This window comes from Caretta caretta, chromosome 7, assembly GCF_965140235.1.
Source record: "Caretta caretta isolate rCarCar2 chromosome 7, rCarCar1.hap1, whole genome shotgun sequence".
Classification (NCBI taxonomy): domain Eukaryota; kingdom Metazoa; phylum Chordata; order Testudines; family Cheloniidae; genus Caretta; species Caretta caretta.
In genome coordinates, this window is record NC_134212.1 from 1,437,366 (window position 1) to 1,456,346 (window position 18,981).

At 48.9% G+C, this 18,981-nt stretch overlaps 1 protein-coding gene across 6 annotated transcripts in view; it reads left to right on the top strand.

Annotated features, from left to right (window-relative positions):
- Positions 1 to 820: 820 nt before the first annotated feature.
- Positions 821 to 18,981, top strand: part of QRICH1 (glutamine rich 1) — a 44,393-nt gene continuing 26,232 nt past the window's right edge. The window contains exons 1-3 of one of the 6 annotated variants that reach the window (XM_048858581.2): positions 5,833 to 5,930; positions 7,743 to 7,803; positions 11,748 to 12,077. In XM_048858581.2, coding sequence (XP_048714538.1) covers positions 11,769 to 12,077 — 309 coding nt within the window. In that variant the 5' untranslated portion in view covers positions 5,833 to 5,930; positions 7,743 to 7,803; positions 11,748 to 11,768. Of the gene's footprint in view, positions 952 to 5,823; positions 5,931 to 6,523; positions 6,992 to 7,286; positions 7,457 to 7,485; positions 7,804 to 11,747; positions 12,078 to 18,981 lie in introns of those variants that run through there. The other 5 variants (XM_048858582.2, XM_048858583.2, XM_048858584.2 and 2 more) reach the window with 5 other exon arrangements.

Consider the following 18,981-nt stretch of genomic DNA (forward strand, 5'->3'; position numbering starts at 1 on the left):
TGCCCCAGAGGGAATGAACAGAGCAGGTAATCATCAAGTGATCCATCCCCTGTCACCCATTCCCAGCTTCTGACAAACAGAGGCTAGGGACACCCTCCCTGCCCATCCTGGCTAACAGCCATTGATGGACCTACCCTGCATGGACTTACCTAGTTCTTTTTTTGAATCCTGTTATAGTCTTGGCCTTCACAACATCTCCTGGCAAGGAGTTCCACAGGTTGACTGTGTGTTGTGTATGTGCCCCGGGTGTGACTGTTGCTGGGATCCTGGGTCTGGTTCTGGTGCCCACAAGGCCAGGAGGATGCTGATAAATTGCAGAGGGCTCAGAGCAGAGGCCAGAGATGATCCTCTTAGGATCCAGGGCCCGCCCACTGCTAAAGGATCCCCCCTCCCAGCCTAAGGGGGGATCCACAGGACCTGGAAGCCAAGTGATTTCGGGGGACAACTAATAATATAACAGGAACAGGAGTGTGGTCAAAGGGTCAAGGAAAGGGTCGGAAACCTGCCTTGTCCTGACAGAGGCAAGGAGCGCAGTCTGGCTAACTCCCGCGCCAGCCGGGCCAGGGTGAGGGACCCCAGCCTGTCCCTGCAGCCCTGGGAACAAATCGTGGGCGAGGGGCGGCGCAGGGTACCCGACCCTGGGGCTGGAGGCTGATGCTAGACGCCTCCAGCAGGATACGAGGCCCACGCTGTGGCCGGGGAGGGGAAGTAAGGGTGGGGCAGTGGCCAGAGGTGGCGGTGGGGTGGGGTCTCCAGGCCGGGCTGGGGCTGGGTGATGCTCACCGCCCTGCTCTGGGGCTGGCCGCGGGGAGGGCTCTGGCTGGGCTGGGGCAGACCGGGGAGCTCGCTGGGCCCGGCTGGGGATGCCGATTCCCGGCCCCACCGAGCCGTGCTCGTCTCAGCGCTGCTATGTGACGGCGATGGCGGCCGCCGCGACCCAGGCCCGGCGCGGTAACGATGGACCGGGAGCGGGGGAGCGAGCGGGGCTCGCAGGCGGGCCGGGCCGGGCCGGGCCGGGGGAGCCGCGGCAGGTCACCGCGGGGCCGGGCAGCGCCGGGAGCTGGGCTCGCAGCCGAGCTCCGGGAGGACGCTGCGGGGCTTTAACCCGCCGCCCCCCGCGAGCCCGGCGGGCTCGGCTCGCCCCCTGCCCGGCTCGCCGTGCAAACACGGGCCGCTCGGCGGAGCGGCTCCCGGGCCCCGCTTAAGGTGGGCTGGGCTGGGCTGGGCTGGGGGCGGCCTGACCCCCGGCCGGGGCCCGGGCCCGCCGCCCGCGCTGGCGGCCGCCGGCGGGTTTGGGCCCCGGGCGCTGGAGGGGGGCAGCTTCCCGGGGGGGCTGCGGCAGCGGCCCCCGCGAGCCCCACGGGCCACCTTAAGGGGCTGTGTCGGCCCTGCCGGGTGGGAGGCTTCGGCGAGCACATGGGGCTGTTCGAGTAGGCGGCCGGGCCCAGGGGAGGGGAGCCCGGCTCCAGGCTCGGCCCTTCCGCGGGTCCCTGCCCCGGGCAACGGCGGTGGGGCGAGGGGCTGCAGGGAGCAGCCTGGGCCCCGCTGGGCTGGGGGGACCTCCCCTCTGGCGGCCTCCGGCCCCGCACCGGCCGGGCTGCGCTGGCCCCAGGCAGGTGCCTTAACAAGCAGCCCGTCTCCTGCCCGAGCCCCCGCCCTGCCCGGCCGTCACCCCCGCGGGCAGCCGCAGCCAGCGCCCGTGCGTGGGCCGGGGTCCGGCTCCTGGCAGGCTGGGCCCGCAGCCGAGAGGGAGCAACTGCCTCCCTTCCCGTGGCAGGGAGAGATCCCTGGGGGAAGGAGCAGAGGGAACAGGCCTGCCAGGCGCTGCTCTGGAGAAGTAGGATGGCCCAGTGGTCCGGGCACTCGGCTGGGATTGACCTTTCAGTTCAATTCCCTGCTCTACCCAAGGCCTTGCCTGGCTGGGAAAGTGGCCTGGGCCCAGACCCTGGAGGCAGGGAGATATTTTTGGAAACCAATGGAAGGCTCTGGGCCTCAGTTCCCATCTGTCAGTGTGGGGATGATGCCCAGCCTGACCTCCCCCGGGGGCATGAGGATCAGTGCGTTGGAGTCAGGAGGTGCCCAGGTATCCCGGCGATGAGGGCCATGGATTGTCCTTCAGTAGCGTCTGCACAGGTCCAGAGTGGGACAAGCTCCAAGGCTGCTGTGAGCACCTCACGGCCACGACATAGCAAACATCTTCCTGACCCTGGGCGAATGCGCCTGGCGGAACCTGCAGGCGACTCCCTGGGCTCTCACGACCCAGAACTGTCTCTGGGGCCCAGCTGCTTACAATTAGCCCTCGGGGCTCCCGACTGGGACTGTGTGGGAGTGAAAGTGAGCGCACAGGGGCTACACAGGGTGGGGAGGGGAGGCTCATTCTCCCCTGGTAGCCTGAGGGTCCTGGGAACTTTCACAAGTTCTGTACTTAGTAACTGACTGCTCGAAGATCCTCGCATGTGGACAGGGTAGATGCCATAGGCAGGGCCTGCTGTTCCATTTCCTTTTGCCAGCTAAAAGTCTGTCCCCTGACTCTCAGGTAAGCTGTGGCAATTACCTGGGGGAGGGGGGTAAATTATGTGCTCTGCCTTGGCAGGGGGACTGGTTGTACAGCCAAAACCAGGGCTGCTGTGTGTGCGCACAACTCCCATGCTGACATTGGGGCCAAAATAGCTCTGCTGGCCTCCAGCTCTTCTTTAAGGAGCTTTAATCGCTGTGGGCTGCCTCTGAGAATCCCTTAGGGCGTCTGCTCCTTGATAAGGAGATTCTGGATTTGCACAGTGCCCTGTACAACTCAGTTCTCCAACCCAAGGCAGAAGTACCCACAGCCAAATTCACTTTTACTGGCCTGCTTTAGGCCACAACAGCTGTGGTGAGCTCCCTGAAGCCTAGCTGCAGTAAGGTGTTAGCAGGTCACCGCCAATGGAAACTGCTAAACAGTGGGCCAGTGTAATCTCTGGTGTAACTCCATTAAGTTAAAGGAGTTACTCAAGGGCTGAATTAGCCCTGTGTTTTTCTTAATCTCTGGGTTACCTAGTCTCACTTGGTATTCTTTAAATTCACTGTGTGTGGGATGTTGCCAGGTGTTTTAATGAAGCAATTAACCATTTGCTTTCCAACTCACCCAGCCTGGCTGCCTTGTAGCAGGGAGGGGAGTTAAGATACTTGGACCAATCAAATCCCTCTTTGTGATTGTCCTTCCACATTCTGACAGGTTTCAGAGGAACAGCCGTGTTAGTCTGTATTCGCAAAAAGAAAAGGAGTACTTGTAGCACCTTAGAGACTAACCAATTTATTTGAGCATGAGGTTTCGTGCATCCAATGAAGTGAGCTGTAGCTCACGAAAGCTCATGCTCAAATAAATTGGTTAGTCTCTAAGGTGCTACAAGTACTCCTTTCCTTCCACATTCTGTCCACACAAACCTTATCTAACTCATTGCAGTGTGAATGGTAAGGCATTGTGGAGGGACCCTGCTGCTGTGCAGAGCCCAGGATACTGCTCCTAAAGCCAGGAAGCAAAAGGAGAGCATGCTAGCTGCAGGGCTCCAACAGGTGATGCATGGGAGGCGAGGGACAGTTTTCAGACAGCTGCATGTCATCTTCACAACTCTGGGCCCAGTAAGGATAATACCTGCTATGTGGCGCACCTCCTGGCTTAGGTGCTGTAGGGACAAGCCCTTCCCAAGCCCACTGCAGTGATTGTGGGATGTGCTAGAAGTTGCTCCTGTTCTGTAACACTAGAAGAAAAGGAGTACTTGTGGCATCTTAGTACTCCTTTTCTTTTTGTGAATACAGACTAACACGGCTGTTACTCTGAAACCTGTAACACTAGAGTTTGTCCTGAGGGGGAGAGCAAGACAAAGTCGCTTCCCAACCACACAACGCTCTCCTCTAAAAGCAGCATTCCAAAATGCTGTGAAGCAATGTTTGCTTTGGGAAGGCCTGTAAGTTTCTCTGATGCATTCTCCTGCCCCAGGCTATTTGATTTGACCTGTCAGTGTTTTGTTTCCGTTATTGACAGTGATTGTGAAATCCATGTCTCCTTCCACTGCTCAGCTGTGAATATTCTAGACAAAGCAGGTGTGGATGTTATCTCTAAGCCTTACTAAGATCATGGCTGCTTCAACTGGAAATAGAACTGTGGCTTCCAAAAAACCCATTCCTCTTGTATATCTACAGCTCCTGATCTTATTCTCTTTGCCTGAGTGCAGCCAGAACTGCTCTTTCTCTCCTACCAATGGGACCCAGTATCTCCTGCCTCTGTTCTCTTCCATGGAGTTGTTTAGCCTGCTCCATCCATAGTGGTCAGCACTCTTCCTTCTTCCTCTCTGAATTCCAGTCACAGTTACTCTCCTAATTGTCAAAACTCTCACCGGGCATTTTCTTTTACGGACATAAAAAGCTGCTGCCAGAGGATCTCCATATTGCCCTGACCTGAGAGCTCGTTCCTGGACTGCGTCACATCGGGCCCTGCTCCTGTTGCACAGTGACTGCCCCTTCCGTATTCTCTACCTTCTTTCCTCTTTGTAAAGATAGCAGGGAATATCAGAGCAGCCAGACTGGGTCAGACCAAAGGTCCATCCCAGTGTCCTATCTGCCGACAGAGGCCAATGCCAGGTGCCCCAGAGGGAGTGAACAGAACAGGGAATCATCAAGTGATCTATCCCGTTGCCCATTGCCAGGCTCTCTCTCTCCTGGTTATAGAAAGGTCTATCCTATCAACTAGCAGGAAACTCCCCACCCCTAGTGCTGACAACTGTATATTGTAATTGTTTTATATGAAACCAGTGTTGGTGATATATGTAGGATGGAATAGGCCCTTTAGCTAGGTTTTCTACCTCCCCAACCAACTCTTTCTTCCCTAGATACATAATGTTTCTGTCTTATGCTGAAATTCTATCACAAGAAATAGATACTGTTGTCAGATCAGTGAGGGCACAGGGGTTGGGGGCCTATTACTTGCTTTTAATTCTTATTTCATCCTCCTACAGGCTTGACTTAGTCTTAAAAGGACAGGATGTTGCTTGACTTTATGGGGAAAAAGTCAACTTTCAGCCTTTATTTCTCACGTATCTGCCTTTTCTACCATGAAGGGTGTGGGGAGAAGGTGTTAAATCAGACATGTAGGGCTGGAAGGGGCCTCAGAAGGTCGTCTATACCATTCTGCCGCCCCCGGGGCTGGCATGCAAAACTAAACATTAAATTACTACTGAGCAACCCATGGACGTTGGGACCAATGTGTAAAGTAGAGGCTAGTCTCAAAGGCACCTAGGCAGTGATATCAATAGCAAGAAACTAAACCACAGGCCGGCTCTCTTTTGTGTAAGGAATGACAGTTTCTTCCTGCGCCTGGCTTTCTCCGGTCCAGCCGGACGTTCGGGTTCTCCCATTGCAAAGCGCTATGTAACCGTTGGGTTAAAAGTGTTCCCGGGAAGCGGAGCCTGGGGCTGGCATGGGACGGGCTGAGGCTGTTGGCCTTGGCTCGGGGCCCGGCCTTCCCCCTGGCAGGGGCCGGCGCTTTCTCCAGGGCAGGGTGGTTGATGACCTGGCTGTGAGGGGCTGGGACAGGGCGCTGTGCAGCGCCATGCACCTGGCCAGGCCTGGCCCAAGGCTTGCAAGGGCCCGCCAGGCCCAGTGCGGTGAGGGGGGGGGTCTGGAATCTGCCCCACACTGGGCCGGGCCAAGGTGCCCCCGGGCGCTAGCAGCAGGCAGGGCGGAGCCTGGGGCCCCCAGCCCCGGCGCACGGCCCCTTTAAGGCGCAGGGCGGCTCCGGGCGCGGAGCTCTCGCGGGGCTAGGGGGCCGCGCTCTCGCGAGGCCGGGGCTGAGCGCTGATTGGCTGCGGGGGGTTGAATGTAAGATGGCGCCCAGGGAGCTGTGAGGGGAAAAGAGTCGGGCCGAGGCGGTGGCGGAGCGAGGCGGCGGCGGGGCCAGGGTGAGGCGGGGCCGGGCTGGGCCGAGCGGCGGCGGAGCGGGGTTTGCCGGGCCGGGGGACATGGGCTGCGGCGGCTGGGCCGGGCGCGGCCTCCCCTCACGCGGGGGGAGGCGGCGGCGGTGGTTCCGGGGGCGGCGCGGCCCCGACGGGGAGGCGCGGGCCCGAGGAGTCCGGCGCGGGCCCGTTTGTTGTGTGGCGCTGCCGGGAGCGCGCGGCGACCCGAGACACCCTGTGCCCGCGCGAGGCCCGTTGGCCTCCCGTGAGAGGAGGGGCGCGCCCACGCGCGCCCACCCCTCCCCCAGCCGCGGGGCGGCCCCTTCCCGCGCCGCTGTTGCTGTCGGACACGCGCACGGGGCCGCTCGCTCCCGGCGGCGGGGGCGCGCTCGTCTCCCTGGGGCCTGGCTCGCCCGGCCCGGGCATGCTGGGGGGGGGCGGGGGCGGGACTGTCCCGTCCCGGGGGGCAGGGTGTTGCTCTGCCGGGCTGCGCCGAGCACGGCGCCGGCGGGGCTGGGGGCGAGAGCGGCGTGGGGCTGCGCGGGGGGCCTGCTGCCGCCGCCGCGGCTTGCGCCGGGCCCCGCTGCGCAGGGACCCGCCCGCCAGGCCCGCGGCCCCGGAAAGAAGCCTGGCGAGCTGCAGCCGGGCCCGCCCGCGGGGTCTGGGGCCGGGGGTCAGCGGCGGGTCAGCGCGCCTGTCATTTCTCACTCCGCATCCCCGTTGTCGGCCGGTCTGGTCGGGAGACTACTTTGGCCTGCAAGTGGTGTATCGCCACCACGACCCGCTACAGTGCGACTGGGTCAACTCTTGCTTTTAAGAAACTTCAAGATAAGATATACAGTAGATCTTCAGACCAGGCCTGGTATAGTCAGAGCCTTGTAAAGATCCAAGTGCTAAGGCTCCTGAGTCCAGAAATCTCTACTTTAGAGACAAAGCAAGGGTCATAGTTGCTTATATGCAGTGAAAACTGTTCAAGATCAACCTTACTAAGCAATCTCCTGTCCTAGGGGACCCCTGCAAATTAATTGAGTACAATCTTGCTGCTCATTTATTGGAAAACCTCTCCAGTAAGCATCTGATGTGTCAGTCTCTTGAGTGGTCTCTTAAGAAAGTTTTGCTGTATTGCACAAAACCTTAGTATATTTTGTAAAGTGGATGAGTGGTTTAGTAAAGTACTAATTAAGTCTGTTTACAGTTGTGTTTATTAGCTGCAGCAAGAGAAGAAGATATTTTATATAACTAAATTAAGAAGGTTTAAAAAATCTTGAGGTGTAACCCACCATTTAACAGATATGCATGGAGTTTAGCCTTCTCTTCATTTAACAAAGTGACTTTTTTTTAAAAAAGTTTTTATCTCCTCAGAGAGCCTTAATTGGACTACTGGTCCCCAGCTCTGCCTAGTTACTCTGTTCTACCTTGAACACTTGTGAGGAGAAAGGAGCAAGAAAAGGCATCTGGACCTTATGGCAATATTTTTTTTCCCCACTGCCTTGTTCTAAGTTTCAATAACTCCAGTGTCCATTAAAAATTATGTAAGTTCCAGCACAGTTCTCTGTCTTAGAGAAGAACATTCTGTACTATGCAAAAGATGTACATGGAGAGCTTAATATGTGTTCTTAAGATCTGGAAGTAAAACAAACTGGTTAGGAAATGGGCATGTCTTGTAGTAATTAGTTAGGAATTCTCTATTAAGGGTGTAGCATTATTATGATAATATTCATTTTGTGTTTATTTCATTGTCTTTTAAAAATACAATTTAACTAAAAAATAACCAAAAAACTGGGGATAGAAAGGGCTTCTTTGTTCTGTCTTCTCCAGAATGTTACAAGTCTAAGAGCTCAGGACAAGTGCAGCAGAAATACCTGCAACATGGTGACTGGTGAGTCCAGATAGTCCACCTGCTGCAAATCTGTGTGTACATTTTCAGTATCTTTAGTCTCTAAGTTTAATGAACTAACCACTTATGCTCATGAACTTGGACTATTTTCCAAATCCTATTTAGTGGAAAATGCAATTAAGCTGAAAAGGGAGGAATTATATCCATGTATCCAAGCAGTAACCTTTGCTGAACAGTTTAAAAATGCATTCTGCCAAGTTTTAGTAGTGATGAGTATTCACTTCATTTTGAAATGGACTGTACATAATGGATAAACTGAGTGCATAAACTGATCTATCCTGATATTTTAATAGCTAATGGTAAAGATGTTGTCTGCCTGCCGGTACAAATTTGCGTACATTCTAGTATAAATGTTTTTTTGCTGTTGAACGCAATACTAACTTTGCATAAAGAGAATTATATTGTGTGTGTGCTTGGAAACCTGTAGAAGTTTTTATTTTAAAAAATAAAAAATATATTTGTTAATGCTGAGTAGTAAACATGCCTGTGGGGAGGTGGTATGTTAGGTAGTCAAAGGGAGAGGCTTAGTTCTTTTTGTGATTTTTTTTTTAAACTTCTACTCCATTACAATGGAAAAAGAAGGCTTCAAAACATGTTACCTTCCTGAATCTAGGGCCAGCACTAATAACTCTGCTGTTGCTCATTCTTTTGCCAAGGGGCAGAAGAGCGAAACTAACAAGATCCTGATCAGTTTTACTGCAGTTCCATATTTCTGTAGATAGCCTCTAATTGACAAGAATTTGGTAAGGTCAGTTTAGCTCAGCTGCTGATTAGAAAAACTGAGACTTGTTTTTAAATTCGCGATATAAATAAAAAGGGAGACTATAGGAATGGAGCACTAGAGATTCCAGTCTGCCTCTTTCCCAATCTCTCAGAACGTTGGGAGAGGTAGAATAGCAGAGACTCCCCAACACTTTGGTGCAAGGACCATCTTTGTTCTGTTTGTACAGTATCTAACGTAAGGGGGTCCTGGTCCATGACTAATGCTCCTATGCACTCTGGATATATGTATATTAGATAATACTCTGAAGGTGCTTAGATACCACAGTGATAAATGCAATGTAAGAACTTAGTAGAACAGCTGTTAGGCTCTGGGATTGGGAGGGAGAGAAAAAGGAAAGCTTCCTTCCAGCAGACTGTAGGGGAAGTAAGAGTGAGCTTCTGATTTTAGGTGACTGCTAGTCTGAATCTAATTGAGAGATTGAACACCTGATTGAGGTCAAGAGACAGTAAGTAAGAATCCCAGCACTTGTTCTACTTCCCAGCTATTGGAAGTAGTGGATGGAAGCTTAGTTCTCAAGCCCCTAGACCTCAGTGGTGGTGGGTCTCTCCTACTAGTTACAGGCAGATTAAAAACTAAGATCTAGATTTCTGGGTTTTGTGTTTTTTTTTTTTTTTTTTAAGCTCTGCCCCAGAGCAGTCAGCTGTATATGTGAAAACAGCTTCCAGCACAAGGATCAAGATTTTTCACAAGTAACTAGAAATTTTTTTGTGAGGGTCAGTTTTTGGGTGCCAACCTTGAGACATTTTAGAGGAGTCTTTCTCAAAAATGCTGAGCACCTGCCTTCTGAAAGTCAGGCCCATTGAATGCATTTCAAATTGGGCACCCAAAGTCGCTATTCACATCTGAAAGTCTTAGTCAAAGTACTCGGGCCAAATCTCTGCAAACTTCAGTAGGCTTAAATTCCAGCCAAACACACACACACACTGGAAACTTAACAATTCTCTACTTCAAAGTATCATACTGGGTTTCTGTTTTCTTTCAGTGAGGTTTAATGCTCATTTTGGAATTTGTTGATGAAGGCTTGGTGGTCTACTGCAGCACTGAAAACATTAGCAAGACCAGGGTTTCTGTTGGTTTCAGCATAGGTGTAGATAGTGTCAAACTTTTTCTTCCTGAGAGAAGGTAAACCGTTGAAGACGTTTGGACTGTGTTCTTGGTGGCTTCTGGGGAAACTTGTCACTGAGTCAGCAGTGACATGAATAGCTTCATTAGTTGCGTGTCACATGTAGAGCTGGTTAGAAATCTTGTCAAAGTGTAACTTCAGTGAAAGACAGTATTTTTTTCTGACTATCAGATAGTTGTATGGAAGCTTCTGCATGCTGTGTTATAAAACATTGTGGCCAAGGTACAGTGGCAAATGCAGCTATTCTGTATTAACACCCTTCTCTTAAATAAGTGAACAATGTAAGTTTGTACTTTTTATTTGTGTAAGCACAACCATATAGTTGTGTGTTCACTATAAATGCTTGGATTTTTCTACAGGAACCCATTGCAGAAACTTGTCACTTATTTTTAAGGTCCCATAAATTATGTTCTGCAAGAATTGCCTCGCACACATTCTCTGCCTTTGGGATCCATACTTCTTTGACCCATGTGCTAGTAGTGACTTGTATCTATGACCCTTCCTGCATGAAGTGTCATGGGTGTGGTGCTGCCTGACCAAGTCGGAATGGGTTTCAGACCAACAATGGAAGTGATTTAGGGTCTGATCCAGCTCACATTGCTAGAACTCTGTTGCACTTAATGTTGACAGCCTATTACTAAACCTCCTTTTGATTGCACACTGCTTTAGAAATAAAACTTTGGGCCACCTTGTTGAACAAATGTAGTCAGTCTCCTGTGACCAAATCAGTGCTGAAATGTCGTACAGCTTTTTTTCTCATCTATTTTTTCTGTAGTCCCAATCACCATAGTGTGTGTGTGTGTGTATATATAGTGTGATCTGTATGTGTCCCTTTCTCTTCTGTATACATAATTGGGCCCAGTCACCCAAAGTTCCCTATCCTGGTAATTGTGGCTGCAACCCCATATCTCCACACAGCATTGCATGACCACATCAGTAGTGGTAAGGTTACCATCTAAATGTGTTTACCCTTTACCATGAGTTATTACTGCTCTGGAAACAAGAATACACTCACAGAAAAGGTGATAGTGAAATAGAAATACTTCTTGATCCATGTATTTAAACAAGATGGATCAGCAATTCAAACAGTACCTGTGAGATAATACCCCAGATGTTAATCTTGTTCTTGGGTGATTCCTCATTTGTTTTTTTTCTCTTTGCTCTTACTTTCTCCCTGGTTTTGTTGGTTTCTTTTGCTCTGTTTCCCTTTCTTCACCTTACATGTATGTCCCTCCTACTATACTGTGCTTCATGCTGATTTCTTCCTCCTCCTATTTGGTAATAGGAGTGTGAGGCCTGCTGTTGCCCACTTTTTCAAGACCTCACAGCTTCTTTCCAGGTGCACCAGTCCCACTTAATAGAATCTTTGGATTCCAGTGTTCTGTCCTCTGTCCTTTTAAAGAAGTCTGAAAATTCTGCTCAGCAAAGTGAGAGAATAATCCCAGTGTAAATGTAGAGATACAATCACTTCCTACTTCCTTTTCTCCTCCTTCCTGTTAGTTACCACAGAGTGTTGTTTTGCCTAATGGGTTATGATACTTGGTTCTGTCACCTCTGTAGCTATAGACCAATCCCATAGGCAATGGCATCTCAAATGTTCTTGATACTATATATAGTATTCCATGTTGTAAATGAACACACAAAATTCAATAAGGGTTAATTTAGCCTATTCAGGACTGCTCTGGCCTGAGACTGAGTGCATTACTATAAGTCATCAGCAGGAGACAACACTCTGGAGAGAGCTCTTTATACAAGGCAAGTAAGCCTGAAGGGTAGCAGTGTGCAGTTGTGACTCTTAACAAGGGATTAATTAAAGAAATGCTTGCTGCATAAAATGGCATGTAAAACTACAGCATTTGTCTCTTAAGGCTTCCGGGTGTCCATGTTTGTCATGCAGAAATCCAGCGTGTGTAAGATATTAGCCACTGGCTTCATGTGTACCCTTGTACAATATAACTATGAAAGTTGTGAAACAACTATGAAAGTTGTGAAACTAGAGTCTTAACTTTCTCCTTTAAGGAATCCTAAGGACCTTGCAATATGAATAATTCTCTGGAGAACACCATTTCCTTTGAAGAATACATCCGTGTGAAAGCACGAACAATCCCTCAGCACAGGATGAAGGAGTTTCTTGACTCTCTTGCTTCCAAGGGACCTGAAGCTCTCCAGGAGTTCCAGCAGACAGCCACCACCACCATGGTATATCAACAAGGTGGAAACTGCATTTACACGGACAGCACAGAGGTGGCCGGATCTTTGCTTGAGCTTGCCTGTCCCGTTACAACCAGTGTCCAGCAACAAACGCAACAAGAGCAACAGATACAGGTTCAGCAGCCACAACAGGTCCAGGTAAACATCTGAACGATCATTTTGAATTTATGCATTAACTTGTAAATCAGTTACAATCGGGTGTCTATATTTGGGATGTGCAACATGCAGGTCAGAATGTAAAAAGTAGGAAAACTTTATAAACACTAGTCTGTGGACACCTAGCTCTCCATGTATCAGAAATGATTTAGTTTTCATATGAGAAGTTTGGTAGATACTGTCTCATGGCACTACTTCTGCAGAGCCCCACTATTGGAGGAGTTCCATTCCTAGCAATGAGGTGATGCCAACTTCCTGAGAAATAGTTAGCAGTTTTGGTGTGTGCGCATCTTCCTCAAACCCTAATTTCATAGGAAGTGGCTGTAAATACCCCATCCCCTCTAGTGGCCTGTTAATTTCTCTTTGCTTGCTGGAATAGTCATGGAAACAACCTCTCATTTTTCTGTTCTTTTCATAGAATAGTTCAGATAGGTGTAGGATACACCTGATAATTTTGGCTTAATTGTTGTTTTTGAGCTGTTTTGAAGTTTTGCTGGTTTTGGGTTACCTTGTGCCTTGCCCAAGCTGCTAAGATCCATCTAAGAAAAGTGAGAGGCATTCTCCTTGCCCTGATATTTTCTTTTTCTTATGGACCTGAAAAGTGATTTTTGTGCCTTGGGTAGGACCACTCAAACCCAGGTTGAGATGTCTGCAAGGACTTCTCTGAAAGCCTGAGGAGAACTCTGACGCTTTCCTGGGGTATCCAGGATTGTGAGGGACCTCGCTAGCCCCTGCCCTTAGCATGAGGAAGCCTTGTCTGTGCCTGCCAAGGGTCAGCTCCCCAACAAGCACTCCACTCCAGACCTACTCAGCCTCTACTCCCTCTCCTAGGTTAGCAATAGGCACACTCCAACCCTTGAGTCTTCCAAGCCTCCCTCTGGAGTGACAAATCCCTGATGCATCAGTCACTCCCTGAATTCACAGACCCACTGCTCCCAAAGCAACAATAGACACCAGCTTACCAGTTTCATTGTTCTGTTCAACACACAGCACTCAGATCTGTTTATAGTGCAAAGAAGTGAAAGTTTGTTTAATGAAGTATAGAGATTCAAGAAGTAGTAAGTCAGAGTATTGTAAACAAATGGTTATATATTCAATAAAATCATGATATGCCTTCTCAAGCCTAGATTTAGGTAACAAGATATACTGTCTTGTCTAATGAATTAGCTTACCTGGTCTTTGCAGAGTTTTCCAGCCAAGTTGGTTTTGACCCTCCTTGCATAGAATAGAACATGCTGACAGTTCATCTCTCCTCAGTGAAGGACGAAGGTTGCCTTTTTGCATCCAAAGGTATACCCCCAACAATCCATTGTCTTTACTTGTAAACAGGACACCCCCACCCCCCACTGGTATTTTTTTTCCTGCGTGCTGCTTTCTAGTTGATTTTACAATATCGATTAGTATTCGGCTCAGACTATAGATAGACCACCAGACAATATGCATATGACCAGCCAGAGAGAGATGCGCATCTCCTCTTCCCTCCTACCTGACAGGAGAAAATTTATCACCATTTGGTGACTTGCCTTAACTTGCGTATCTTAAGAACATAATTTTCAGCACAGAAACAGAACTTCTTGAATATTACCTGGAGATACATTTCACAATGACTGTTGATTCTCGGTAGAGTCCTTACATCCCACCCTCTGGTGAATTATTATGCCTATAAGTGACCCAGAGGATCCCTGTAAAACCCAATGAATCCCCTGGGTTCCCTCTGTCAGTTGGCATCAAGAGATCCCTGGGTCACAAGGACTATGCTGTGGACTCTGTCCCTGCAAACGGCTGATAGCCTGTGAGTTTAGGAGACCTTTCCTAAAATGGACCCCCTGGACACAAGTGGCATGGCCCCTGTGCCTCCCTTAGTGCAAAACCTCAATGCAAATCCCAGGCTAAAGGGGGCCATTCTCTTGTAAAGATATCCTGTAGGGAACCTTTGAACTGTTTACAGGATGTTTCCAGGGCCTGAAGCTGGGGTCAAGGAAAACCCCTCTTGTGTCTTTCGGAAACCACTGATACAGTGTGGAAGGAAGGAGGGACTCCAGCAGGGATCCTGTTGTTGACTCTAACCAGACACCATGGAAATGGCTTTCCAAGATCTTGATGGTCACAAGAAGGGTAGGATTGTCTTATGAATGGTCCAACAGACCCAGATACATACGGAAGGGCGACCACTGGTTCACCGTGGCCAAAGCACCAATAGTCAACGCTCTTTGAAGGCTCTGGTGGAGGGAATGTCAACATTCAAAACCATCAGTGCTAAGCCTACTAATTCTATGTGGAGTCACTCTTGGCTCCTTTGTACCTCCTCCTCAGATGTTGTCTGAACCCCTTTCTTCTGTGCTCTGAGTGACACCAGGGCCTTTCAGAACACAGTGGGCCAAACAGCATAGCTCTGGGGATTCCTTTGGCAGCTTTACCTAGAAAGTCAGACGCTGACATCTTGGAACTCCAGGAGAAAGTAGCCCTCCTATCAACAAAGATCTTCTGGAACCATAACCTTTCTACTTCCTTGATTTCTAGGGAGCTGCATTCTTTCTACTGGGCCCTAACAGAAGGGTTTGAATTATCCTTCCAGCATCCTCCCTCAGGATCACTTCTGGTTTTGGCTACAAGTGGAGTAGTGGTATTTACTTCTGGGGAAAGGACTATATGTCAGAACAGCTTATTCCTCTACAACAGTGACATTGAGTCTCTAACTGCTATCTTAACTGTTATGGCTCAGTATAGCTTTTTATAGTCTAGGATAACTATATATGGGCCCAGCTCATACCAAGGGCAAAAATCAGGAGGGCACTGAAATTCTTAAGACAATTCTGAGACATTTAAGCATTTTCTAAGGTGGTCTTACACATCCCAACATCGCTGCCAGGTCACCTACCGTGGTTGTGATTCTCATCCTCTTGGCAGCAAAGTTCAGCTCTTTCCATAGTTTGAACCTAAAATAATGGATTTTTCCCTCTTAAATAAACTGATCTCAAAATCTAAGAGAGATGCCGTTTTTGAGAAATAACGGCCACAAGATTCATGGCCAGATTGCTTGTATTGGGTCAAGTATCTCCCCACAGTCATCTTTAAACTGCTTTGGTTTGCTTATCAGAGTGTTTTGTCCCCATCAGAGCAAACAAAGGTCTTCATCCTATGCTGTCTCAGCAGCAGGTGGGCTGTGTCGAAGCAGCAGATTTGAGAGAGAGTGGGTGGGTGGGGAGGGAACCAGAATCCATGGTAAGATTCAGTTCCTTATCGTTACTCTTCTATCCCTCCCTTTAAGAACCATTAGTGCCAGACTCTTCATGGATGATGAGCTACTGCTCTTCATCCTGCTGGGGCCTGGGGATCCTGGAATGCTCTTTGGTTACAAGTTTCTTCAAAGCTCAAATCCCCTTCCCTTTCAGAAGAAACTGCTCCTGACCCTGTTGAAAATGAGTCATAGAAACTGATAGTCTCCCCAGAGGAAAGGCTTTGTTCCTCATGTTTACTGATCCCCAAAATAAAGGGTGGCAGGTGCCCTGTATAAGACTTCAGCAAGTTGATCAGGTATCTAATGAAGATCAAATTCTGCATGATTTCTTTAAGGAACATAGTTCCTACACACATCCGTTGGTCTGGGGCCCTTTTACTTCGAAATATCTGCCTCCACTTCTTGAAAAGGCACAGGCAGTATCTCTGGTTCATGGTGGACAGTATAAGATGCTTCCCTTTGGACTGGTAGCATCCCCCAGTATGTTCATCTAGTGCTTGATGGTGGCTGCAGCTTATGTGCAGCATCAGGGTCTGCAGGCTTACTCATACTTGGACAACAGGCTCATAAGAGCACAGTCTTGTAGCAGGGGTAGTTCAGGCCCTGGGAGACTTGCACCCTTTTTTGTCTCTTGGGGTGAGAATAAACAGAGGAAGTCTACATTGGTCCCATCTCAGCAGCTAACCTTCATAGAGGCCATCTTAGTTTCTATAAGGGCTTTAGTGTTCCTGCCTCAGGGCAGGTTCCAAATTCTCCTCTTGGCAGTGGAACTATTCCGGTTCAGAACAGAAGGATTGTCTGTAAGTGTTAGAACTGATGGCACTTGCTCCTTTTGTTCCGTCCTGTTCAAGGCTAATGGAGGTGACCCTTGCAAGGGTAGCTGAATTAGTTGTGCAAACCAAGTTTGCACAACTTAGGCACAATAGTAGTTCTCGAGGAAGGAGCTGATTTGTCAGCCTGCTGCTCAGAAAATGATAGCTCGAGTCCTTGGTCTGGGTCCAGGAGTATATCTAGGATCTGACTGTTGATGGTGTCTGAAGACCTAGAGAGTTGAGGCTCTACATAAATAGAGCTCTATGCAGATATAATTTTGTTTCCATGCAAGGCTCTACACACAAATTTGATAGAGCCAAGAATTCTGTGGCTAGTTCTGACTTTCTCCTACGCTTCTGGAGGCAACCAGTGCATAATGTCATACAACATGGTCACAGTGTACTATGTGAACAGATACCAGGGAGCTTTGTTGCCTTTGTGTCAAGAGGTGATCCATCTGTGGAAAAGGTGCACTAGGACCAAAGGGACACCTCCCCTCTCCATTCATATGTGCCAGGTGCAGTCAGACAAAACTTTAGCCAATAACCTGAGTTGTCTGGCTGTCGCTCACCACATGTAAACTTGTTTGATAGCAGGTAGGGATCCATAATGTCTGTTAGTGTCTTCCATTGATGCTTAGGGAAAAGGGGTCCTTTATGCTTTCCTCAGTTTCCTTTCTTACCCAGATAGTGAGGAGGATCTGACCGAACAGAACCAAGGTGATTTTCATGGCAGTGGCTTGGGAATCAGCAGGCCTAGGTCTGACAGTCCGGGCCAGAGATCATCCATTTTTCTTGTCCTCTCCTGTCCCAGCGGAACAGAAGGTAGTTCATCCAGACCTTGCATCGGACCTGCTGAATTTCTAGGTCAGGCTATCTTGTGCTTGCCTGTGGGGCATTCAAGGCAATTCTGTTAAAGTGCAGAAAGTATTAAGCTCTCAAATGAAACTGTTAACATTTGCTTAAGGCAGATGTTTTGATCCTGTTTCTTGTCGTGTTCCAGTTATTTTGCACGGTCTTTGTTGGTCATCAGGGCTCTCTGGGTACACTTAGGTCTACCAAGCTGCTAGTTCTGCTCTAACATGTGCCTATGAAAGAGGTCAACGTTATTGCTCCACCCCGAATTATTTTTTTTAAAGGGTCTTATCAGACTTCTACTCTCCCACCTGGAAGCCTACTAGTTCCCAGCACTTGAATTTGTAACCAGCCTCATGGAAGGCCCCTTCAAATAATTGTTCTCTTGTGCCTCTCATTGTGTGGTCACCCTTTGCTTAAGGGAATTTTAATGGCCAATAGTATCAATCAGGAGGGTCTTGTGCATCAAGAACTGGCTTTGGGAAGGCAGTGCTTCTGTCCTGCTCATCTAGAAGGATTCCTCAGCCCATTTTGCCCTGGAAGTCACTGGTAGCTGGTCTATCATAGTGGGAGTCTGTAGAGGTGATGTCATGCAGGAGAAAGGGGCTAATTAACAGTGACTTGTTTACAAATCTTGGCCACAGAGCTCTGCTCTAGAGACTAGTTCTAAATAGGGCTTCTGGAGGTAGAACAACTGAAAACATTAAAACACTCTAGAATAGTGAGCTTGAGGGAGAAACTACAGCTCAAAAACCTAGGTCCGCATCGCCTTCCTTTGCAATGTGTGGGTGAGATTGTGGGTCATTTGCCAGGATTATCTGGGTATATCTCACTTAATCATTTCCCTGACATTTCCCGGGCCTTGTGCACTGGTGCGTCTCAGTCCCTCCTACTCTCTGCTTGTGGCATGTTGGAGTAGGCTCCTGTAATACTTTGTTGGATTTAGTGTGCAGGTGCTGAGTGGCGGTGGGGGCTTGTGCTACACAGGAGGTCAGACTAGATGATCTGATGGTTCCTTCTGGCCATAAACTCTTATGACTTTGGCTAGGCATTCCACATCTTGTACACTGGGGGATCTGGAGGCTTCATGTTTTGGAGAGAAAGTTACTGTGGATAAGTAACTGTTTTTCCCCCTGCAGTGTAATTCCTTTTTTCTCCTTTCCCCACACCATCCCTCCTGAACACACAATAATAGTGGGAGAGGTTTTAGTTGTTGCTCTTGTTTACAGCCCATTTTAGTGTCAGAATGTCATTGTGAAATTGAGATCTTCCAGGTTTGTAAGATTCTTGATGCTCCTATGGCTTCAAAAACTGGGCTATTCAGTTACTGACCTCTAAAGTTCTGAAGCCTGAGGGTCATTTGCTCATGTTACTGCTGCAAAGGGCCTGCTTTGATACAGTTGTATAGAAAAGGGTGAGGTAACTGCATCAACTGAGAAGCAGTGTGTGCTGCTCTGATGGCACATCTCCTTGTGGTTTTACTTTTGTCTACTCTTCTTCAGTCTTTTTCTCCTTTAGCTGCAGACACATCTTGTTCCACAATTTCAGACCCATTATAGAGACACGGTAAGTATACACAAAAAGAAAAGGAGTACTTGTGGCACCTTAGAGACTAACAAATTTATTTGAGCATAAGCTTTTGTGTAGCTCACAAAAGCTTATGCTCAAATAAATTGGTTAGTCTCTAAGGTGCCACAAGTCCTCCTTTTCTTTTTGCGAGTACAGACTAACACGGCTACTACTCTGTAACCAGTAAGTATACAGGGGATGGGAGGTGGAGAAAGAGGCAATTGAGAAGAAGCTGGAAAGACCTTAATCTTGTTGCTACAGAAGTGCATGATTCTAGAAAAGAATCGGCAAGGAATGCATTCCTCTTTTCACTAATTAGGTTTTGTGACTTGCTTCTTCCTACCTGAATATCTGCAGAGTAGTTCAGTCTGCTTTTTGAGATGTTCCTAATTTAAACCCCTATGGCTTTGAA